Below are 25,321 nucleotides of genomic sequence, written 5' to 3' on the forward strand. Positions count from 1 at the left end.
TGACCAAGATTTCCTATGGAGCTAGTGTATTTACATGCATTGAGAAATGAAAAAAGGTATTGCTTCACTTTAAGTACATTTTTGTTTTACATACATGCTCTGGTCCCGTTGTGTACTTAACCACTTGCCGACCGCCGCACGCCGATCTACGTCGGCGGTCAGTCCCTCACAGGCAAAGTGACGTAGGGCTACGTCACTAGCTTGTGAGGGTCTAGGGAGCGAGCGCGCGCCGCCGGAGGCGCGCTCCCGCGTGGTCACGGACCCCCCCGTGCGTGTGACCGGCGGACCCGATGTCCGCCGGCCACTCTGCGATCGGCGGGGGAGAGGGAGAAAGTCAGGCAGCTTGTGTAAACAAGCTGCCTGTCATTCTCCCCTCTGTATGAGAGCTGATCATATGGATCTACTATGTAGATCCGTTGATCACTCTGCATACAGCTGAAGCCACAGCCAATCACAGTAAGAATCACGCCCCTAGGGACACACACAGCCCCTCCCTCTCAAATAAAGTTAACCCCTTCACTACCAGTGTATTTTTACAGTAACAGTGCATATATATATAGCACTGATTACTGTAGAAATGTCACTGGTAACCCCAAAAGTGTCAAAAATGTCAGTCAAGGGTCCGATCTGTTCGCCGCAATGTCGCAGTACCGCAAAAAAAATCGCAGATCGCCCCCATTACGCGTTAAAAAAAAAAACAACAAAAATGACAAAAATCTTTCCCTTAGTCGGTAAACGCAATAACTTTTGCGCAAACCAATCAAAATACGCTTTTTGCGATTTTTTTTTACCAAACACAGGTAGCATAAAACAAATTGGCCGAAAATGTTAAAAAATTTTGATTTTTACATTTTTTTTTGGGGGGAATTTCATATAAAAAAAAGGGAAAAATATTGCTATTTTTGCAAAATTGATGCTCTTTTTTTGTTTATAGCGCGTGATCAAAAAATCGCACAGGTGATCAAATACCGCCAAAAGAAAGCTCTGTTTGTGGGAAAAAAGGACACCAAATTCGTTTAGGTACAGCGTCGCACGACCGCGCAATTGTCCGTTAAAGTCACGCAGTGCCAAATCGCAAAATACCCCCTGGTCGTTTAGCAGCCAAATCCTCCGGGGCTTAAGTGGTTAAAAGTGGGGTATGCCTGTATATATATCTCTCTCTATCATATATATATATATATATATATATATATGATAGAGAGAGAGATATGGTATATACATACATATAAAACATTTTTAGTTAGTAGTACTAAGCAATGTGCCATGCTGTGCTAGTCTATCAATACAAATCTATTAATGAGCTAAAAAAGGGGAAAATTAAATTAACGTTAAAAAAAATAAAATAATATTTGGATGAATACTTCTTTTAGGAGTGTCGGTGAGACCCTAGTGGAAAGATCCCTGCAATCTGATTCCCAACTCCACCCATGTGGCGTGACCATTTTTGGGAGCCCTACTCTCTCTGTTGGACTGTTGGAGTGCAGAAAGAGTTCTTAGTTCTAGAAACTCCCCAACATATGGAAATTAATTGGGGTTGAAATATTAAAACCGAAGAGTGAAAAATCAGGTGCAGCTGTGCATGGTAGCCAATCAGCTTCTAACTTCATAAAAAAAAGAAAACTGGAAGTTGATTGGTTTCTAAGCACAGCTGTACCCGATTTTGCACTCTCCAGTTTTAGTAATTCAACTCCATTGTGTCATTCAGCCTACAAGTCTTCCCCCATAACCACAGTACTCTCACTCTTTAATTAGGGGATTGTTAAAGGTTTGTGCAAATCACAGCCCCTGATGAAATGGAAATGTGCAACCCTGTCTAGTTGGCACCACTCTGTGCTGAGAGATTTCTATTCAGTCTCCAGGGAACAATGAGAAGCCAACTAAAATGATCAGTCGTTAGGGATGCTGCCCTCCTGAGGATGTTTGTACCTTTTTTTTAGAGAGCCAGACCATTAAGCCAATAATCCAGAATATGTAACAGTCTCTCTGCAAGCATGGTCACCCTTAGCGCCTCTTTAGCTACCCCAGTCGTATTATGTTGTTAGGGATGAGAACACACAGAACACTCAGGAGTGCAGAACAGAGGGTGCCACCTTGTAAAATATGTGTTTTCGTTAATTGTTTAGGTGTATAAGATTCCTTACGGTAACTACACCAGGAAGCTGACCGCTTGTGTGTCCACCATAGGGCTGCAGAGTGACGTTTGTCCCAAGAAGTGGATGATCACCTCCTCAGCCTGCGACTCTCGTCGAGGGTGGAAATTCGACTTCAGCTTCTACGCTGCTGACAGGGAGCAGAATTACACCAGGTAAATTACCTCTTGGAAATTGCCTCAAGAAGTTACACAAAAGCCACCACACTTTTGGGCTAGCGCCCCTTAAAGTGCAATTCCAGCCAAGGTAGGGAAGGGTTAGAACCAATGTCAGGTTTTTATTGTTAGACAAAAGTAGAAACGAGGTGCTGGATACAGATTTTCAATGGGTCAACTAATTGAATTGACACTGGGCACACTAGTTCTTGTTCAGCACAACTCCACAAAACAGGAAAACCTCTCATAATGGGAGAAAAACCCAGCATTGGGTTGTATAAAGTACAATGAGAGTGCTTGAAAAGTCCAAGATTCAAAAGTTTTTAATAATAAAATTGGTTCGTAGCAGAAAAAAATCCAATGCGTTTCGACAGTCAAACAGATTCTCGCTTGTTCAGGATTTGGAATTTTAACTAAGCATAAATAGACAGATAAGTTCTGTCCAGGTCTATTTGACAATAGGAGGGGCCTCACATCTGATTTAAATGGATTCCCAAGCCCCAAACGGCCCCTCTGCAGCTTCACAGTCTTCAAAAATGACATATCACCCCTGAAAGGTGTTCTGTTTAAATGTCAATCCACCCAAGTGATATTTCACCCTTGTGTGAATCATTCTACCTATTTAATGTGTTAACTGTCTTCACACACTTGATATAAAGTCCCAATTTCCCATTTATTTCCCAATTCCCTTTATTCCCATATTAGGGATAGAGGCAGTTGGCCATTGCAATATAGTTACTATGTTGTGGAGTTGTCCACCCATCATGTGATTTTACCTATTATATAATATTATATTATGGGCCAATTGTCCTATATATGTTTACCCCTTCCCCCCTCCCCTTTTTTTCTTTGAATAATAGGGATGGAGGCATCTAGTCGTTGATAGGCAGTACCTCATATAAAGTCTCAAACTTTTTCTCGTTCTTTTAGAGTTACCTTTCTGTGGATGCTGATAGGTTAATTTACATGCTGTATTCTCATGACCCATGGAGGTTATTTACTAAATCTGGAGAGTGCAAAATCTGGTGCAGCTCTGCATAGAGACAAATCAACCTCCAGGTTTTATTACAGAAGCTTAATTGAACAAGCCTTTGAAGTTAGAAGCTGATTGGTTACTATGAACAGCTGCACCAGATTCTGAGTGCACCAATTGTTTTAGTAAATCTACACCCAATTGTGAGATTTTTGCACCAGAATTGTTAGCTTTGCCCAACTGCAGGAACAGCCACAAGGCTGAATAATGGTGTTGCCCACCCCTGTAGACTGATCAACATAGCTCATGTGAACACAAAGATACCATTGAGCCTTGTATATTGAAATATCTTACTAGAAAACCCTGTGGTATGTTAGGATAGCCAAGGCCCCGGAATTACAAAAAGTCAAAACCCTGAGACAGATAAATGTTGAATGGTACCAGGCAGTCTCTTGGTTTATTATTTTTGTACATATATAAGATATATAGACGACATAAGAAATGTTTTTTTCAAATCCTTTATTTAGGACAACATAAGTAACATCAACAAGGTGTATAAAAATTAAGGCATTACAGTGTTGTAGCATGTATCTGAGGTGAGAAAGGCATCATCAAATTATTAAAGCACATAACCCAAGGAGCAAGTGAGCAATTGAAAACCATCAACATGACACTTTGTGGAATAATGAAACAATATTCAGTGACGTGGGGACTCAGCAACAGGTCATCAGGTGTGCATGATGAAATGTACTAAGAGAGTTATGTCACCATCTGTTGTGGAAGAAAAGGAAACTGAAGAACATTTCTCACTAGAGATAGAGAGGGAGAGGGCTTACAACACATAGGGGGACAATGGGATTAAAGAACCGGTGGGGGGAAGTCAGGGGGGGAGTTAGGTTTCCTGAGAAGAGGAGGGAGATGAAGACAGTAAGGGGGGGAGGCGGGAAAGAAGGAGGGAAACAGGGGGAGAGGATAGAGAGGGAAAGAGGTAGGGAGTCAGCGCAGGGGTATAAGCAACATCGTTATCTCGACTGGTATAGAACCCAGTGGGAAATGGGGGAAGGAAAAGAGCGAGGGAAGACCGGATGGATCCCGTGCGGTGTGTCAGCTTCCCAGTCCTGAGAAATTGGGTGATACCATGGAGTGCCCTTCCTTCATCCGAATAAGCAAACATATTCCAGCAGCCCCAAGTCGCTGTATAGAGCTCCCTCCTACACTGCGAGGTCAGCACCAGGTCCTCAAAATCATTGATGAGCTTAACTCTGGACAGCCAAAGCTGTATCGATGGAGGGGTTGTGGACTTTCAGCACAAGCCTATGCACGCCTTGGCTGCGTTTAGTAGGTGATGTAAGACAGATTTCTTATAGCGGGCTGGAGGGACAGAGGAACAGTGTAAAAGGAAGAGGGCTGGATCATCCTGGAGGACATAATCAGTCACCTTTTGGGAGATCCTCCTCACCTCTTTCGACATAAGAAATGTTAAAGAGTTAGTTCATGTTTACCATAAATCTGCCTATGCAGGTAGAGGGCACTGGTAGATAAAAACACACTGTTCAACTTTGATGTTGGATAATGCCCTTGCTATAGGTGTAGGCCATTTATGAACTTCCCAAAGCCTGGCCGAAAAAAACTTCAGAGATGGCATCATCCCATTCTGCCTTGTTGATAGGACATTGCTGAAACACTTCTAGCCATTACTGCTCGCCCCCTACTATTGAAGGAGCTAGCTCTCAAACCCCCGCACATTTGTTGTCTACTATCTCCTCCATCGCAGCATTGTTGAGCTCAGAGCTACTGTGACAGGGGAGAGAGAGCTCATGCCTGGTAGTTTGAATTGGCTGAGGATGTCTTAAAGTGGAGTTCCACCCATTTTTAATAAATTGGATTACATAGATGTATGTAATCTCCTCGTAATCAACGACTTTTACCAATGGAAAGTTTTTTTGTTTTTTTTTTTGTTGCTAGAAAATACCTTATTTTCTGCTTTATTTATCCTCTTCTGACTTCCGGGTCCGGTCGGCGATTACGTCATTCGGCGATTCGCAGTGTGTGCTGGGATGGCATGAAATCTCACATTATTACACAGGAGATGAGCTGCACTGCGTGCTCTGCCCCGCCTCCTCTCAGTGAGCTCAGTGAGGATATAATGCTTTCAGTCCTCGCTCACTGAGAGGAGGCGGGGCGGAGCACGGCCTCAATACACTACATACATACAGCTCACTGAGAGGAGGCAGGGCGGAGGCGGGGCAGAACACGCAGCACAGCTCATCTCCTGTGTAAAAATGCGAGATTTCATGCCCTGAGATACATCCCAGCACACACTGCGAATCGCTGAATGACGTAATCGCCGACCGGAACCCGGAAGTGAGAAGAGGATAAATAAAGCAGAAAATAAGGTATTTACTAGCAACAAAAAAAAAAAAAAAACTTTCCATTGGTAAAAGTCGTTTTGAAGGGGATTACATACATCTAAAGTGACTAAAATGGGTGGAACTCCACTTTAACAAGGTCCTAGCAACAAGACAGGAGGGGATGATGCCAGCATTGGGAGTTTTTAGATGTTTCAGGAGGTACGTATATGGCCTACACCTATAGCAAAGGCATAATTTAACTTTGGTCAGTTATCTACAGGTTCCTGCATAGGTAGTTTATTGGTAAGGGTAAAATAAGCCTTTAAAGCTGAGGCTGGGCACCATTTAATTTGGTTTTGTATTCGTTAAAAATAACAACATATTTTATATAAAACTAGTGGAAGTATTTGAGTTTGTCTTTATATCAGCCTCCTGTAATCATCTATGAAGCAGTAATAAGATTGGTAAAGATTGTGGTAATACTAGGAGCCAGTCATGAGGCTCTACACAGCAAGTGGCGGTCAGACTCCTTCTGTTAGCTTCCTAATAATAGAAAAGTGCAGACTGTTGACCTTATTAGTGTTCTGATGCTCTTTCACTGCCCAATCACAGACAAGGGTGAGTCATTGATCATGCTATATGCTGGCTTACCAGTAAGTATGTTTGGTTCGCTTGGAGTTTAGCTTTAGAGAAATACAGCTTCAGCAAACTTCTAGAATATACTCATTTTTATAATATTAAGTGTAGAAAATGGTGTGACCACACAATCAATGTGTCCTGGGGGCTATTGTAATTGAAATGTACCCCTGGGAAGGAGAAGGAGAATCTGCAATAAGGCCCACTCCCCCTGCAGACACTTTGATCATTTCCAGCATGTGGAATTAGGCTGTTTATTTGGCTTCTCCATCAGCACACTGCAACTCTTCTTTCAAGTGGTCTGTCTAAGCTGCATCTTGCTTATTCCCTGGGCTGGATAGACGGCTCGGCTCAGCGCCTCTGTGGCCAGCTCTCGTATGATCCGCGTGCTTGGTATTCTGGTCTTGTCTGGGGAAGAGGCAGGCCTGTCTGTCTAAATGTATTATTTTTTTATGGATGGACAGCAAACCTTTATATGGACACATAATTCTTACAACTGCCCATAATGATTATATTGTCTTATTTCAAATAGTGATTATAGTGGTAATTTTTTTTTAATGCTTAAAACAACCCTGAAGATGAGAAAATTAGATACACTTACTTGTGTTCATGCTGTTCAAGAACTACAATTTCTGCTGTAACACTTCCAGCTACCGGCCCCTACATCACCACTGTGTCTGCATAATATCAGATTTATATTATGCATTCTTTGTTCTAGTAATAACATTTAATGTACAACAACAGATTTGAAGAGATGGCTATCTAAAGAGACAACACAGCAGTAGTTACAGTCAGGTCCATAAATATTGGGACATTGACACAATTCTAATCTTTTTGGCTCTATACACCACCACAATGGATTTGAAATGAAACAAACAAGATGTGCTTTAACCACTTAAGCCCCGGAAGATTTTACCCCCTTTCTGACCAGGGGGTATTTTGCGATTCGGCACTGCATGAATTTAACGAACAATTGCGCGGTCGTGCGACGCTGTACCTAAACAAATTTGACGTCCTTTTTTCCCCACAAATAGACCTTTCTTTTGGTGGTATTTGATCACCTGTGCAATTTTTTGATCATGCGCTATAATCAAAAAAATAGCGACAATTTTGCAAAAATAACAATATTTTTCAAATTCTTTTTATATGAAATTCCCCCCCCAAAAAAAGTAAAAATCAAATTTTTTTTTAAATTTTTGGCCAATTTGTTTTTTGCTACCTATGTTTGGTAAAAAAAAAATCACAATAAGCGTATTTTGATTGGTTTACGCGAAAGTTATTGCGTTTACTAACTAAGGGAAAGATTTTTGTCATTTTCGTTGTTTTTATTTAACGAGTAATGGCGGCGATCTGCGATTTTTTTTGCGGGACTGCGACATTGCGGCGGACAGATCGGACCCTTGACTGAAATTTTTGACACTTTTGGGGGTACCAGTGACATTACTACAGTAATCAGTGCTATACATATGCACTGTTACTGTAAAAATGACACTGGCAGGGAAGGGGTTAACTTTATTAGAGATGCAGTGACTATGTGTGTCCCTAGGGGCGTGATTCTTACTGTGCAGGGATGTGTCTGTGTGTGTAACAGCACAGATCAATGGTCCTACATAGCAGGACCGTTAGATCAGTGCTTTTACACAGGGGAGAGTGACAGGCGGCTTTGTTTACATTAGCCGCCTGCCTTTCTCCCTTCACAGCAGATGATCGCGAGTGACCGGCCGACATCGGGTCCCCTGGTCACACGCACGGAGGGGTCCGTGAACAAGCCGAGGCGGGCGCGCGCCTCCGTCGCCGCGCTCTCGCCCGCTATTGGCTCCCAGGCTAGTGACGTACTGGTACGTCACTTTGCCTGGCCGGGGCTGACCGCCGCAGTATATGTACTTGCGGCGGTCGGCAACCAGTTAACTGCAGACTTTCAGCTTTAATTTGAGGGTATTTACATCCAAATCAGGTGAACGGTGTAGAATTACAACTGTTTGTATATGTGCCTCACACTTTTTAAGGGACCAAAAGTAATGAGACAACGGGCTGCTCAGCTGTTCCATGGCCAGGTGTGTGTTATTCCCTCATTTTCCCATTTACAAGGAGCAGATGCAAGGTGCAGAGTTCATTTCAAATGTGCTATTTGCATTTGGAATCTGTTGCTGTCAACTCTCAATATGAGATCCAAAGAGCTGTCACTATCAGTGAAGCAAGCCATCATTAGGCTGAAAAAACAAAACAAACCCATCAGAGAAATAGCAAAAACATTAGGTGTGGCCAAATCAACTGTTTGGAACATCCTTAAAAAGAAAGAACGCACCGGTGAGCTCAGCAACACCAAAAGACCCGGAAGACCACGGAAAACATCTGTGGTGGATGACCGAAGAATTCTTTCCCCGGTGAAGAAAACACCCTTCACAACAGTTGGCCAGATCAAGAATACTCTCCAGGAGGTAGGTGTATGTGTGTCAAAGTCAACAATCAAGAGAAGACTTCACCAGAGTGAATACAGAGGGTTCACCACAAGATGTAAACCATTGGTGAGCCTCAAAAACAGGAAGGCCAGATTAGAGTTTGCCAAACAACATCTAAAAAAGCCTTCACAGTTCTGGAACAAAATCCTATGGACAGATGAGACCAAGATCAACTTGTACCAGAGTGATGGGAAGAGAAGAGTATGGAGAAGGAAAGGAACTGCTCATGATCCAAAGCATACCACCTCATCAGTGAAGCATGGTGGTGGTAGTGTCATGGCGTGGGCATGTATGGCTGCCAATGGAACTGGTTCTCTTGTATTTATTGATGATGTGACTGCTGACAAAAGCAGCAGGATGGATTCTGAAGTGTTTCGGGCAATATTATCTGCTCATATTCAGCCAAATGCTTCAGAACTCATTGGACAGCGCTTCACAGTGCAGATGGACAATGACCTGAAGCATACTGCGAAAGCAACCAAAGAGTTTTTTAAGGGAAAGAAGTGGAATGTTATGCAATGGCCAAGTCAATCACCTGACCTGAATCTGATTGAGCATGCATTTCACTTGCTGAAGACAAAACTGAAGGAAAAATGCCACAAGAACAAGCAGGAACTGAAGACTCTGCACCCTGAGCCCACCCCTTTTTGAAGCCTATTAGAGCCTCTGGCTCTAATCACGTGCTTAAAAAAAAAAAAAATCTCTATTGGAATCTATGCATCCGGCACCCTGCATGTAGAATAGGGGGCCAGATGCATGGATAGGGGGGTGGTGCCCCTGCGCCCACAATGGAGGGGCCGCCACTGCACATTACACAGAACATGGGAATGCAATTGTTTTAGTAAATATAGCCTGCTAAATACCTTTTCTTATCAGCAGTATATAGCAGTCTTGTGACTTCTATCAGTGTCTGTTTAAAGCTTGTAGGAGGAGTTTTTATTCCCCTCTAAATGTCCTATGAAGCTGCAGGACCCCTGACACTCTGCTGATTGGCCCTGTGCTGAAATGCACCCTCCCAAGCAATACACACCAAACTCAGCATGTTCAGAGGGACTCCAAAAACTCTGTACTATCATGGCAGATGGATTGGGGATAGTGGAAGAAGGGGAGGATCAGAGAAGACAGGATCAAACAGCCTTTTTACACAATACAGAGGATTAACCCCTTAGGTTCCACAGTGAGTATAACAAGCAGGCTTTACCGCATATACAGACTGATTTTACTGTTGTGGGTTTAGTAACACTTTAGGTTTTAGAACCACTTAAAGTCATTGTAAAGTCTCAAGGTTTTTCACCTCAATGCATTCTATTTGAAAAACCATCTTTGCTGCAATTGTCCCAAGACCCCCCCCCCCCCCCCCTCTCTTTTTTTTTTATCTGAGCCCGATCCGATCCATCAATGTACACAAGCCCAGGGGCTCCAGCCTCTGTCTCTCTCCTCATTGGACAGATTGATAGCTGCAGGAGCCATTGGCTCCCACTGCTGTCAATCAAATCCAGGGACACAGGAGCGGGGGACAATGGATGCAGCATCTGATCATGGGAGCGTGCCTGCACTGGTGCCCCTATGAAATGGGGCTTTCTGTGGGGCCACCCGATGAAGGGGAGGAGCCAGGAGCGCAAACGGGTCACCCAGAAGAGGAGGAACGGGGCTGCTCTGTGCAAATCCCTTGCACAGAACACGTAAGGATAACATGTTTGTTATTTTATTCAGAAAAAAAGAACCTTTACAGCCCTTTTAATATTAATTCACTGTATTTATACTGCTGATAAAGGGAGAATAAGCGTGGTCCATAACTATAAAGGGAAAAGCCACTTCTTTGTTTCTTTCACCTATAGACACAAGCCTAGGCAGCCATTCTGTTTTTTAGCAGGTTCAGCAATTAGCACAGTTCAGCAGATTGTGCAAAGCTGAGTCATCGGTGTTGCCAACCTACCAGAGTGAAATTTACTGACCTGACTCCCAGAATTTACTGGCACAGCCAAGTTTTTGTTTAAAAATGGGAGGAAGGTGGACACACCTACTCCCACAGCACAGCGCTTGCTGAAAATGAACCAAACCAAGGTGTTTTGATCCAATAATAAGTACAGGATTTCACTCAAGTAATCCCCACATAAAAAATAAATAATAAATAATCTAAAATGTGGCTAGTAAATTTTGTGCCCACACAAATAAATAAATAAAAAATGTGCAAAATTTATGCTATAAATATCCCACAATACATATAAATAAATGTGTATACACATTGGTGAAATAAATGCCAATGAGCAAATAAAACATACTAGGCCACTTGGTGCATGTAAATAGATATATGTACACCTTAGAGAAATTGAGTACATTAAAATAGCCACTAAAATCAATAAATATGTGCAATATACCACCAAAACTGCAAGGGTTAAGGTGAATAAAACAATAAATATATTAGATGAGATAATCCAATTACATATTATAGTCCAAAGATTTGTGCTTCAATAAGAAAGATCGGGTGGTGTGGAACCCAGGAGGAAATGCTGGACACTGTGTCATGCAGGGAGTGAAAGCCAGGGTCACCGCGGGTGCACAGGGAATGTAGGAAAACTCACCAGATACCGTGGATCCTCTCGTCTTACGACAAGGGTATCAGCCAAGCTTAGGTGATCTTCTTGACCAATCGTATCAGTGACACCTGGATCCATTCTTCACTCTGCTCCTTCTTCTTCTGCCCCAGATGACTTAGCAGATGTAAATGGGAAAGGAAGACGAAATCCTCATAGTGAATTCCATTAGGGTTTATTAAAAAAGTTCCAATGAAAACTTCGATACAGGCAATAAAATTCCTAAATATACAGAGAAAATGGCACGATACAACAAGCCGCAGATCTTACACTGAAAAAAGTGTTTTGAAGTTTAAGCAGAGGAATGCCGTGCAGGAAACCAGCGTGCGTTCCTCCTGCTACTTCTGCCCAACAGCCACGTGATCAACCTGTGTTCCAAAATTACGCGTTTCGTCACCAAATGGAACATTCCATTTTCTGAAGACCTCATATTTGGTGACGAAACGTGTCAGAGCAGCTGCTTATATTTAATCACATTTCAAGTATTAATTTGCTTTGGCTATCACAGATGATTATTATTATTTAATAGCAGTTAATATTTAATATACATAGGTGCTGCCTGGCGCGGGTGACTATCTACCATCTTTTTCACAGCCAAGTTTTTACTGGCATTTCCAAAAGTTACAAAATTACAGTTTTAAGTGTAAATTTCAGTATTTAGGCCGCAGACAAGTACAATATGCGACTAGCATTGTGATTTAAGGCAGTTATTAGGGTAAAAAACATATTTCTTATTTTATTTTTGCATAAGTAAGTAGCTCAGGGACAGGACTCCGGGGTACAAGAAATTAGAATGATCGGACACACACACATAAAATTGACTCTCACAGTGACACTGAGAGCAGTGAGCAGCAGCACAGAGGATGATGACACCTCACTGACACGTCCTCTCCTGAGTCACAGTGACAGCCTCTCTCCACCCCAGGTGGTCCCTTCAGTCCACACCAATCCAAACAGCACTGACAGTCCCGCTCCCAGCTTGCCTTGCTCCCATCCTGCAAACAAGGCTCTGCCCGCTCCGCCTGCCCTGCTTCTTTGCACCATGACATCACACGACACTCTCAGGCATTGCCTCTGCCAGACCCAGCCCTCCGCTGGTGCTACCAGAACACACTGTGTGACACAGATGTGGTCGGACCAGTGTTTTATAAAGTGGTAGGATTATAGATTTATCCCCTTCCTTATGCAAGCTAATATTCTGCCGGCTTTGGCAACTGCAGCTTGACATTGCATGCTATTGCCAAGTCTATCTTCCACTAGGACCCCCTAATCCTTCTCCATCCTTGATTCCACCAGAGTTTCCCCCCTAAAGCGTATTTTGCATTTGTTTTTTGTCCCTAAGTGCAATACCTTACACTTCTCCACATTAAACCTCATTTGCCATGTAATTGCCCACTCTGTTATTTTGTTCAAGTCATTCTATAAGATTTCTGCATCATGATGTGAAGTTATTGCCCTGCTTAATTTTGTGTCATCTGCAAAAGCTGATATCGAGCTAATGATCCCGTCCTCAATGGTATTTATGAATAAATTGAACAAAATTGGTCCCAGGACTGAGCCTTGGGGGACACTAATACCTTGTTTCCACTGAGCGGATCAGTTCAGGTCGGTTCGGTACGATACGCTATTTTGAGTGTTTCCATTATGAAAGTGGCCCATACAACCGAACCAAACCGCACCATTTCTGGTCCTCCTTCAGATGTAAGGCCATAGGTAATGGTCTGGTACGGTTAGGGTGGAGCTACTAGCGTCACATGATACATTCCACTGATTGGCGGGCAGAAAAAATGTCAATGCTCACGTCAAACGAAAGCGCAAAACAAACACAATGTCGCCGTTCAGTCCAGATAATAGGAGACTTGCAGTGGAAATGCTCACCTGAATAGGCCGGACCATTCTAACCCTTCCAAACCGTACCGACCCTAACCGTTACACTCAGTGGAAACGAGGCATTAGATGGTCTCGGTTGGCTTTGGACTAGAACTGCGCATGCACAATTACGAGCTGAGCGTTCGCAGCCATAGTTTTTACTGGAAATCTTTTCCTGTCACTGGCATTTACTGGCAGGAGAAAAGTGCCAATTTTTTACTGGCTGCCAGTAAAAATACTAACAGTTGGCAACACTGCGAGTCATACTTGAAATGGGACTAAAAGTCAGTCTGTCGAATACATATCTGACCTTTTTCGGGGTAAGGGTGCTCTTGGATACTCTTGGATTTTCAGAGCATCTATTTGCACCAGCAGTGGCAAAGGCGTGTCAAAGGGGGTGTTTTTAAGCTCCCAATTTTTGTAAAGTGGACATGTACCTTTGCTCAAATTTATTCAGTTCTGTATAAACTAAAAATGTATTTACGTCAATGTACTGCATTTACAATTTTATTCTGCATTGCTTATTTATCCTGCAATAATTCTCCCAACAAGACATTTAGTGAACTGGCACTGTTACGTCTTGTACCAGCATGAAAGACAAGGGTCATTTCAGAAGGTCAGCCCAAGCACTGGAGAGTTCATAAGGACACGTCTTACGCTCCTTGCTTTTCATTTCTGTATCGCAGGGAGAAATCTTGTTTTTCCAGCTTTGAGAGTCTTTCGAGTGGAATATTTAATGCAGGATTGATAAAACATTCATGGGCACTTTGCCGCTTTAGAAATGACAAAGTCGAAAGTAGGAAAAAACGTTCATTTAGATTTTGATAGTCCTGCTCGGAATTCGATGTCTTTCGTGTCTTTCATTAACATTAAACAAAAAAAAAAAAAAAACAGTTTCCTGTAAAATATCCGCCTAATGCGTTCAACGCATCAAATTGCCATTTCAGGATAAAGAGCTTTTGCTAAAAGTTGCAAGTGGTTTATAATTAAAAGAAGATGATGTACTCAATTACCTCAAAGATTTGTTTAGATTTCCCTTCTGCTATGGTTTGCTGATATTAAAGCTAAACTTCGGCTGGAGAAAAAGCTCTTAGCTGAAGGCACGTTTTCCAGATGGATTATGATTATTGCCTTGTTATGGAGCACTGTGCATCTCTAGATCTATGTTGACCATTATGCCTGATGTAGGCAGGGTAGGGCTGAAAGTGAACCTTTTCTCCATGTTTTCCAATAAACTCGTTGGGCGCCAAGTCTGGATCGCATGAAAGGACTATCCCCGGGGTAGGTTTCTATGGGCTACGTTAGGCACTTGGGATGGAAACACTGTATTACACATGGGGGACCCTTGTTTTGTGCTGTTTTCATTAATGCCCTGGGACCAGGGTAAGGTCACTGTGGGGAGGGGGATAATGCTCAACCGTAATGTGGGCCTCTTCTTTTAGAGATGAAGATACACCATGTACAATTGCACCATAACTGTTCTCCAGTTAACTCTTGGGTCCCTGTGACAATGCACACCTTCCCTATATCTTATATTTAGGAGGAACACACTGAGCCTTGTACATATCCACCCATCCAGCACTAAACTTCACTTGAGTCTTCTGTACTTGTGCACAGGCTGGGGACCTTTGTGATGTGAGTCCACTCCCATTGCTATGGCAGACAGACCACTAATGGAGAGAGTGCTGACAACTCCCCCCTGCAAGAGGCTATCCCACCTGCCCCCAGGCACATGCTTAACGACAGGCAACTTGGTAGACAAGCTACTTGGACAAACTTTGATACTGATATCTTTATACCCCAACGTGTCTAGTGACCAGAACTATGGACCATGTGTGCCAGTTACTTGCATTACACCCCTTGAGTAACTTCAGAGCAAGCGGGAACAAAGTTTCCAAGCTTTACAGTCCAACATGCAAGAACAAGATTTTTCCTACATACTTACTCCTAACTTTGGTTGTGTCATACCTGCAAAGGTAGAATCCATGTACAAAAAATAGGATCCATTAGTGGCATTTCCCAGTGCTGGAAAAGACAGGATGAACCCCAGGTCCTGATGACTTTCTACATCATGGCTGTGGCAAGCGACATTTCTGTGTGCCTCCCAAGTGTGGCTCTCCATTATGAGGCTCTCTCACACGCTCTGGGCCTCTCTGCTCTGGGGCAAGGGGGGCAGCTCTCTGCTCTGGACCACTGTCCCTCTTTTATATCACAAGATCAGTAGTTCAAACCCAAAGATAACCCACCAAAACCAAAGAACCGAGATAGGCATAAACTCTTCCAGCCCGGGCAGCGTCTAACTTGGGTAACTTCAACCTGCTTACATGCCCAATAACCGTCCTCTGCTGTGCTAATTCCTGACCCCTTGAGACCAGCATTTCTGCTCTATACAAGTCAAGCTTCCAGCCTGGTCCAGGTATCACCCCCATGAGTAAAAATTACAAAGGAGAAGGTTCAGAAGTTCTGTTTTTTGCTTGTTTCCTTGAAATGACTGACGGCAGTCACATAATAATGTATATTAGAAGTAACACACTAAACACATGCCAATAGTAGCCAAGTCGGTTCCATGATCCATAAAGTCCAAATGAGACATCCAATAGGTAAAGACAAAAGAACCTGTAGCTCTGCTGTTATATCAGGGGTGATCCTCTCTAGTGAAAGTAGAGAAGAACATGGAGGGAGCAGGTGTGTTAAAATTGAAGATTTTAAAGAGGAATTCCAGGTATGAGTGTTTTATACATGATTAGATTGGTCCATCTTGGACCAATTCAACAATGTATATACCATTCCTGGCCGATGCCCCTGGAAGCTGGAAATCACGGAAGCAGACACTGCTACTCCAGTCATCTCCACTTGCTTGATAAAGGAAAAGGAATTGGCAGCACTCCAGGTTGAGTCAAAATCCAGATTTATTGACTGGACATCCAAATATGACAATCGTGACAAGGTAGACGCGTTTCACACACTGACTGTGTGCTTAATCATTACGTAATGATTAAGCACACAGTCAGTGAGTAAAACGCGTCTACCTTGTCACGATTGTCATATTTGGATGTCTAGTCAATAAATCTGGATTTTGACTCAACCTGGAGTGCTGCCAATTCCTTTTCCTTTATCAAGTTTTCACGGAGGCGAGCCGGGGCATGCACCGGTGTGAGTCATCAGGCAATCACACCACCTTGAGCAGTGAGTTCTTGTCTTTTCAATCTCCACTTGCTTCCAGGTCTTATGCTGAGCAGCCCACTTCCTATGTTCAGAATGCAGCAAGCCAGCTGCTCAGCACAGGACCTGGAAACAAGTGATGATCACTAGAGTAATGGTGTCTACTTCAGCTACCATGCCTGGAATAAAACAACAATTCTCACTTACAGCTGGATATGCTTTAATGAGTAGGCACATAATTTTCACAATGTGATATAGCCATGGCACCCTGGGATTTTACTGCAGTCTACTGACATCAAAAGTGGAGAGGAACACTGCTCCAGGTGAGACATAAACAGCCTTATACTATCTACACATGGGTGTTGACCACCGCAACACAATATATGCAGAAGAAATGGCCGCACACCACTGCCGATCTGTATGAACTATTTATTGTATGATCTTCAAGAGCAGATAACACTTAGAAGGACACAAAGTAGCTGCTTAATCATACCATGCTCATGAGAAGTATCACTTCATAACCACAGGTGGAGGAAGTAGGATGTACTGTAGGTCCAAAAGCATAAAGAAAAGGTGAGGAAGGAAGAGAATAGAAGGTAGGCCTAAATTGATTGTATTATCACAGTCATACCAGAAGTGTCGATATAGGGCAATGGTTGCCTGGGTTGCCAGTAATTTAAGAGCAAACCGGTTCCCACAATAAGTTGACCTGTTTGCCATCAATATCTGGCAAAGTGGGGACATTTTTTCATGGAAGGTTAGTGGGGTTGGGAGCTTTGAAGGAAATTTAATTGTTAAGCTAATTTAGAAGAAAGGAGACCCCTCTGATGGTATAGGGACATGGTATTGTGGATGTTCTTTGGTCTTTCCCAAGGTACTCTGTAAAACCTGCCATACATGGCTCACTTTTTGGCCCATTCCTGCTTTAGCTGGTTTATCCAACTTTTGTCAGAGGAGTTGGGTGGAAAATTGTCAGCCAAACAGTGACATCATCCAATCAAATGTAGTCACTGTTCGGGATTTTCTAACAACCAGAGGCATGGGTGAAGGAATCTACTTGATTTCTCACATTCAGTCCACAAGCTCAACAAGAGAAATCTATGTGTATAGGTAGCCTAAGCACTGCAGTGCAGATGGGTTCTCAAGGTAGTGAAGGTTGCTGAGGCCCTCCTTCAGGGTCATTTTTAGAAATGGCAGTACTTTAAAATAGTCCCTCCCTTGTCCTTAAAAAATCCTTCAGAGTTAAAGGAGTTCTTCAGCTGTTATGCATAGCTCCCAACTGTCCCTTATTTTGAGGGAGTGTCACTCATTCAGAAAAAAGTCCCTCTTTCCTCCTCATTTGTCTTTTACGTTGCTCTGATCTATATAAGTAAATATATAATGCTCTATTTGTACAATTCTCATTTATGGGGGGAGCGTGGTAGGGGGCGTGTCCTATGCCTACATACTTTGCTAATAGGTGTCCCTTTTTCCCATCTCAGAAAGTTGGGAGGATGCATATGGAGACTGCAGTTTAGGGCTCTTAGTGGAATGTTTTATTTGAATATTTCTCTGTTTATGTATGGTGTGATGAAACCAGCTATTCGGACATATAACCTGTGTGGGGGTATATGCTGGAGGACCATGGTAGTAGTGTTGCTCTGGACTCGGGTCCATGTCACCCCAAGATAAAGACTCTGAGACTGGGATCAATGGCCTAAAGCTGCCTGTTGCAGCAGAAGACTTCTCCACACAATGAGAGACTAAAGAGATGCTAATGACATCAAACTTAGCTATTGTTTCCTGTGGGAATGTGTATTGACATTTATAGTAAGGTGTTTTGAAAATGAAGACGGGCAGTCTGCGAGCCTACGTCTTCTGCTGTCATCTGTTTAGAGGTGGTTTTGTCTTTGCACCTCTAGGAATATGTATTTGGCTTTGTTTTGGGGGCTTGTTGTTTGTTGAGTTAATTATGATAATGTTGCAGTCTCATTCGCCTATTGTCTCTTTCCAGATGACCAAGGTATGTTGACTATGTTCTGTATGCAATTTCATTTGCATATGATTATGAAATCAAACACATGAGACTGTATATATTGGAAGTGAGTTGTTGAATAAAGTGTCTTTTGTTTTACCCTTCATCAAGCTTAGGCTGATGTTTGGGGGGAATTGAGGGGCCAGGTCACTGCATCACATGAGATTCTGGAGACCTAAGACAGAAATACTTGATCCAAGTATTGGGGATCGGTTACATATGGGTATGCAGCCTTTACAGTATTACTTGTTAATAAGTCAGTGGGGTTGATTTATTAAAGGCAAGTAGACTGCACATTTTACAAGTGCAGTTGCACTCATTTTCTTTAGAACTTAGTGAATGTGGTGAAGCTCTGCTAGTTTCCATCATCCAGTCATGTGCATGCAAAAGTACTGTTTTTAATTTTTTAATTTTTTTCCCTAAACTTGATTGGGTATTCTTTACAAAGTGAAACTTCGCCACATTCACTCTGCTCTGGGGAGTGCAACTGCACTTGCAAAGTACACAGACTATTTGCCTTTAGTAAATCAACCCCTGTGTCATTATCTGGGTGGTATTGATAAAGGTTGGTGGATTACATACATAAAAGCCAGCCAATGATGGATCGAATCTTGGCCAGTTCAGCAGGGACCAGCCGAGATTTGATCCATCTATGAGCAGGCTGGTTGTACCCAAGTGGATCGATCAATCGACTTGGGTACAACCAGCCTGTCGGATTTTATATATGCAAACTGCTTTTATACTGGTGGCAGATATAGACTGTGTTTGCATTATCTATGGCCTGCTTAGGGGGCTGTTCACAACAGAAATGCACAGATAAAGCCATCGCTTTTATGCTTTTGCATGGATTTTGCAAAATGACGCATTGTATGGCATTTTTCATGCATTCAGATATGTTTTATCTACAACCTTTTTTTCAAAGGCCTGGATCCCCATGCGCTGCGTTGCATTTACACTTGCTTTGTAAAAACAGCCCCCTTATGTGATATCAATCTAAGCCTATTGCAGTGATGTCGAACCATGGCACCCTAGGTGTTTTGGAACTACATTTCCCATGACGCTCAACTACACTGCAGAGTGCATCAGCATCATGGTAAATATAGTTCCAAAACATCTGGGGTGCCAAGGTTTGCCATAACTGGCCTATTGGTTCATTGTAGCAGAGCTCTGCTTGTTCACAGTACGGGCTGAAATACACAGATGCACTGGAGCTCTATAGTATAAAACTGTCCCCCCCGTGTCAGTGTGCGCAGTGTGAGAACAATTCTAGGGGAGCCGTGCGACAAGCAATTAATGCCTTTATTTCAAATCCAATTTTTATACATGGCAGTCAATGGATTATTATGTGATCACAATGTAAAATATTCTATTTTTGCTTTATTTCATCCCCCAGGAAATTCTACTTCACCTTGGTGCACAAAAACCCTGTGCATGGAAAGATCTGCACTTCTCCTGCTGGATGCCAGGGGTCTGGGTCTGATGTGTCCAACAGAGGGGCCTTCTATGTACCAACAGAGAAAGGTAAGTGAATGGCGGTTGTCTAGGTCAGTGTTTCTCAACCCTTTTTCAGTCAAGGCACCCTTTAAAATTACGGACAATTTCGAGGCACCCTATTCTAAAATGAATGCAGCAACATCTATACACTTAGGACACCCAACGGTAAAGGTGATTTATACTTCCTGAGCAAATACACTTTTTCAAACTGGTACTGACTGGTATTGCTATGTTTCTCTTCTTCCTCACTTTTTCTCCATCACTTAGCTAATGAGACCCCGAAGCTGATGGAGATAGGCAAGGGAGGGTCAAACAAGCAACTGACATCCTCCTAATCAACTGATGATGTCCTTGGTCATTAGAAGGTTGGTAGCTAGAAGGTTGTAATGGTGGACAATGAAAACCTGTGGCTTAATGTAACTAAAAGGCAGGTTTCATCCACCCACCGGCTTGTATACAATTTTCGGGTAATTTTTAGGCATTTTCCCAAGGCACCTCTGAAGAAACCTCAAGGCACCCCAGGGTGCCTGGGCACCTTGGTTGAAAAAGGCTGGGCTAGGCAATATGGAACTGCCACTGGAGAGAAATAAGAACTGTCTGTACTGCCATCTGTATCATTTTTTCAAAAAAAGCTCCACCATTATCATTAAGGCCCTATTCCCACCTCAGCATTTTGTAGTTTGAAGCTCCACAACGCTGGAGGAGAAAACAATCAATCATTCTCCGTAGAGCTGGTTTACATCTCCACTCCAAGTCGCCTGAAGCCAAACGCCTGAAGCTCAAAAGATCTGGAGCTTTTATTGTAGCTCGTATCGGGTAGATGTCAGCGTTTCTGGCATGTTTTTATTCCCATAGAAATTAATAAAAACGTGCCATTTGCACGTTTTTGTGCGCATTCACACGTTTCATCACGCGTTTCTGCTCAAATGAATACATTTAAAAATTAAATAGTAATAACTTGCTAATTAAAGTAAAGGAATAAATAAATGTTAAATACGTACACAAACAACTAAAAATTATCATAAATAAATTAAATAAATTAATAACATGTATTAATACAAAAATAAATAATCATTTTCGGGTTAACCCCTTCCCTGCCAGTGTCATTATTACAGTAACAGTGCATATTTATAGCACTGATTACTGTAGTAATGTCACTGATCCCCCCCAAAAGTGTCAAAAATGTCAGTTAGGGGTCCGATCTATCCGCCGCAATGTCGCAGTCCCGCTAAAAATCACAGATCGCCGCCATCACTAGTAAAAAAAATAAAAAAATAAAAATTACATAAATCTTTCCTGTAGTTAGTGGACGCGATAACTTTTTTGCAAACCAATAAAAATACGGTTATTGCGATTTTTTTTTTTTTTTTTACCAAAAATATGTAGCAGAATACAAATTGGCCTAAAAGGATGAACATATTTTATTTATATATATATATATATATATATATATATATATATATATACATATTTTTTTATTTTAATTGTTGCTATTTTTTTGTTTATAGCGCAAAAAATAAAAAACGCAGAGGTGATCAAATACCACCAAAAGAAAGCTCGATTTGTGGGGAAAAAAAAGGGCATCAATTTTATTTGGGTACAGTGTCGCACGACCGTGCAATTGTCCATTAAAATAACGCAGTGCCAAATCGCAAAAAATGGCTTGGTCATTAAGGGGGCAAAGCCTTCCGGTCCAGAAATGGTTAAAGGGGTTGTTAAGGTTCTTTTTTTTCTAAATAAAATAACAAACATGTTATACATACTTACCTGCTCTGTGCAAGGGTTTTACACAGAGCAGCCCTGTACCTTCTCTTCTGTGTAACCTGTCGGCGCTCCTGGCTCCTCCCCTTCATCGGGTGACCCCACAGAAAGCAGCTTTTCATGGGGGCACCCATGCAGGCATACTCCCGAGTCCTGACGCTATATTCATTGTCTCCCGTGACACTGGATTTGACAGAAGCAGGAGCCAATGGCTTCTGCTGCTATTAATCTGTCCAATGAGGAGAGAGACAGCGGCTGGAGCCGCTGGGCTCGTGCACAGCGCTGGATCGGGCTCAGCCATGCAGACACACTCCTGAGTCCCACTGCTGCAACCATTGTCCCCCGCTCCCGTGTCACTGGATTTGCCAACGGCTCCTGCTGCTATCATTCTGTCCAATGAGGAGAGAGACAGCGGCTGGAAGGGGAGAAATCCTTCCAGTCCAGAAGTGGTTAAGAAGAGTGAAAGGCACGGAAAGAAAAGTGCTGAATGAAGCTGGATGTCCTTTAGCCTAAACTAGGCAGGCTCCATCTGATTGCTGCAGCTTCTAACGCACATTGTGAGAAGCTTGCAGTGTGCAGGGAAATCAGAGAAGGCAAAGGAGAGGAACCTGTACAATTGTGCAAGACTGAAGGGAAGGCTGGGGTTCAGATTGCAGTTCCTCGGTCTTTGTGCGGCTCTGCCGTTTACCAAACTCGAGCAACACGTGCGCTGTCGGCGGAATATTAAACAGAAGAACATAAGGGGCTCCCAGGCACAGATGTGTTTTTTTTATTACGGAGCTAAAGCAGATTCATAGAGCAGATAATGAAGAAGCGAAAACCCACAGCCTCACCGTATTAAACGACAATGAAGCCAACAGTTGCGGCTCATCGTTTGGCTTCCGCATCTGCCAAAGAAAATATTCTTAAAATGAAAACGATCGCCCGGAATTAGCTTTTGCTGAAATAAAACTCCCAGCAAGGCGCTTCCTTTATGTACGCCGCGGCGACGGAAGGAGGCGATCTCCCGTATTGTAAAAGCGTCTCCGACTAGCGGAGCGGAGCGCGGCTGTCAGCAGGACCTGGCGCAGGGCAGGCGCTTCAGTATCTGTAATACAAAATCTGTAATACGAAATAATACAAAATAATTCTCCTGCGCTTAGGTACAGAGCTTAAGGGAAAGGCTATGTTGATGGGGTCCAGGTTCTCGCTGCCCTCTCAGCACCATGGGCAATCCATATAACTAGAAAACAACAAAAACAAGACAACGGCGCACCGACCTAATGCAATATCATAAAAACATTTATTAACCACTTCTGGACCGGATGGATTTGCCCCCTTAATGACCAGGCCATATTTTGCGATTCGGCACTGCGTTAATTTAACGGACAATTGCGCGGTCGTGCGACACTGTACTTGCTGTCCTTTTTTTCCCACAAATAGAGCTTTCTTTTGGTGGTATTTGATCACCTTTGCGAGTTTTATTTTTTGCGCTATAAACAAAACAAGAGCGACTATTCTAAAAAAAAAAAAATATATATATATATATATATATATATATATATATATATATATATATATATTTTTCACATTCTGATATAACATTCTCAAAAAAAAAAATTTAAAATCAAAATTTTTTAACATTTTAGGCCAATTTGTTTTCTGCTACATATTTTTGGTAAAAAAAAATCACAATAAGCGTATTTTGATTGGTTTGCGCAAAAGTTATTGCGTCTACTAACTACAGGAAAGATTTATGAAATTTTTATTGTTTTTTTTTTTTGTTTTTTTACTAGTAATGGTGGCGATCTGCGATTTTTAGCGGGACTTCGACATTGCGGCGGACAGATCGGACCCCTAACTGAAATTTCTGACACTTTTGGGGGTACCAGTGACATTATTTAAGGAAATGCACAACACACAGAAATGCGCAAAAACCATGCAATGTGTGAATATGACCTTATGCTAGGTTTACACTTTGTGTGCGTGCACATGTGCTTCCACACGTTTCCATGCATTGTATGTAGAGCAGCCCATTCATTTCAGCAACCTGTCCTACACATGAGAAACATTTAAAAGATGTCCCTGACCCTTTTGAGAAATCTCATCGCACCAAAACGCATGGTGCCTTTTGGTGTCTGCAAAAATGTCTACATTCCCAGATGCATGGGGTGCCATTAAGAATTAGGCTATTGTTACACACATGTTATGTTCAGCGTGTCGACTGTAGGGCAGCCCATTTGTTTCAGTAGGCTGTCCTATACACAAGAAACGCTCAAAAAGTCCCTGACTCTTTTGAGAAATTGCACCGCACCAAAACACATTTTGCTGCGGCACTAAGACGCATGCGTTCCCAGATACATAGGAGTGCCTGCAAGTATTTATGGCTCCACCGCATGTCTGAAAAAGGACAGCATGATTCTGCACGTGTTACCGCAACGCTCAAATGTGAACCTAGCCCTAAAGCGGAACTAAATACTATACTTACCTCTGCTCCAGCAATGCAACCTCAGCTAGATCTTGTCACCGGTGCCAACATCTTTGCCCGGTCTTCTTCCAGGTTTGGCATTCTTGCCTATCTTGACTGGCTGGCCTGGGACTTCTCTGCATGTACAATGGAGTTACAGTAATTCATCATGGCACCCAGCAGATGCCAGGGCTGTACAGTAAGCTGCACTTGCTTAGCTCAGTATACACAAAAATATAGTGAATCGGAAGGTAAGAAACCTTCACTGCACAAAAGAGAGAGTTTGCATTTTCTGTATGTAGCAGGTTTTCCAGGCCTGTGGCCTGATGTGGGTCTGCCATCGGTACCGGTTACCTCTCCAGCCCTTGTGAGCTGCTGCCCTGGGTGTGAGAACTGAGACATTGACAACTCCGGTATCTTTGTTTTGTTGTTTTATTGTATTTAAGGGGATGGGAGAAGGGAATGAGTGGGATACTCCTTTAGGCTCAACTAAATACAATTGTGGGACTTTCCTGGCAAAAATGCCTGTTAGCGCTGTCTTGATGCCAGCCGACGCTAGCCAATGCTTCCTGACGCTTGAACACTGTATATCACTGAAAACTGTGCTGGATCCTCGACTTTAGTCCAGAAGATCCAGGACTGTAGAACTGCTTGACTTGTAACACTACAATAGCTCAAAGTCACTGTATGGCTCCCTCCAGCACTGCACTGGCTGAGGGTAGCTCCTTGTAAGTTCCTGTACTGCTGCAACTCTCAACTGGCACACTTCACACTGTGCACTGACACTTCAGGGCCCAAACCGCAGGTACCCCCTTTATACTTTAAGCTCTTCAGGGTCCACTGACTATGTACCCCCTCTGTCACTTCAGGGTCCTCAACCTAGGGACCCCCTTTCACCACTAGCTGGCACTAAATCCCAGAACCTCTTCCGGAGTGGTCCCCTCGAAATTCAGGCAGACCCCCCAGGGGCAATCCTCAGTACTCACGACCTGTGTAGGCTTTCCGGGGACTGGACCCCTCTGACTCTCCACAGGTTCTCGGCACACCAGATCCCCTCAGCTTATCTCAGCACTCTCTGGATCTTCAGGCAGCACCCTGAGATCCTCCTCCTCAGACAGGAGGAGAGACCGCCGCTCTGTCCCTCCTGGGACTCTGCTCCCGCCAAAGACATTGTGTCATGTGCTGCCCCCAAACTTATACCCACTCCCAGAAACCTTTGCAGCACAATCTGCCTTCTGGGGTAGTTACAAGCCTGGA

General features: G+C 43.0%; 1 protein-coding gene across 2 annotated transcripts in view; it reads left to right on the plus strand.

The window, feature by feature from the left end:
• DISP3 (dispatched RND transporter family member 3) overlaps window positions 1-25,321 on the plus strand; it is a 225,566-nt gene that overhangs the window by 170,227 nt on the left and 30,018 nt on the right. For both annotated transcript variants that reach the window (XM_082274320.1, XM_082274321.1), the window contains exons 13-14: window positions 2,124-2,305; window positions 19,757-19,884. In XM_082274320.1, the coding sequence (XP_082130446.1) occupies window positions 2,124-2,305; window positions 19,757-19,884 (310 nt within the window). The remainder of the gene's footprint in view (window positions 1-2,123; window positions 2,306-19,756; window positions 19,885-25,321) is intronic.

Source organism: Pelophylax lessonae (genome assembly GCF_965119305.1).
Source record: "Pelophylax lessonae genome assembly, chromosome: 12".
NCBI classification, from domain to species: domain Eukaryota; kingdom Metazoa; phylum Chordata; class Amphibia; order Anura; family Ranidae; genus Pelophylax; species Pelophylax lessonae.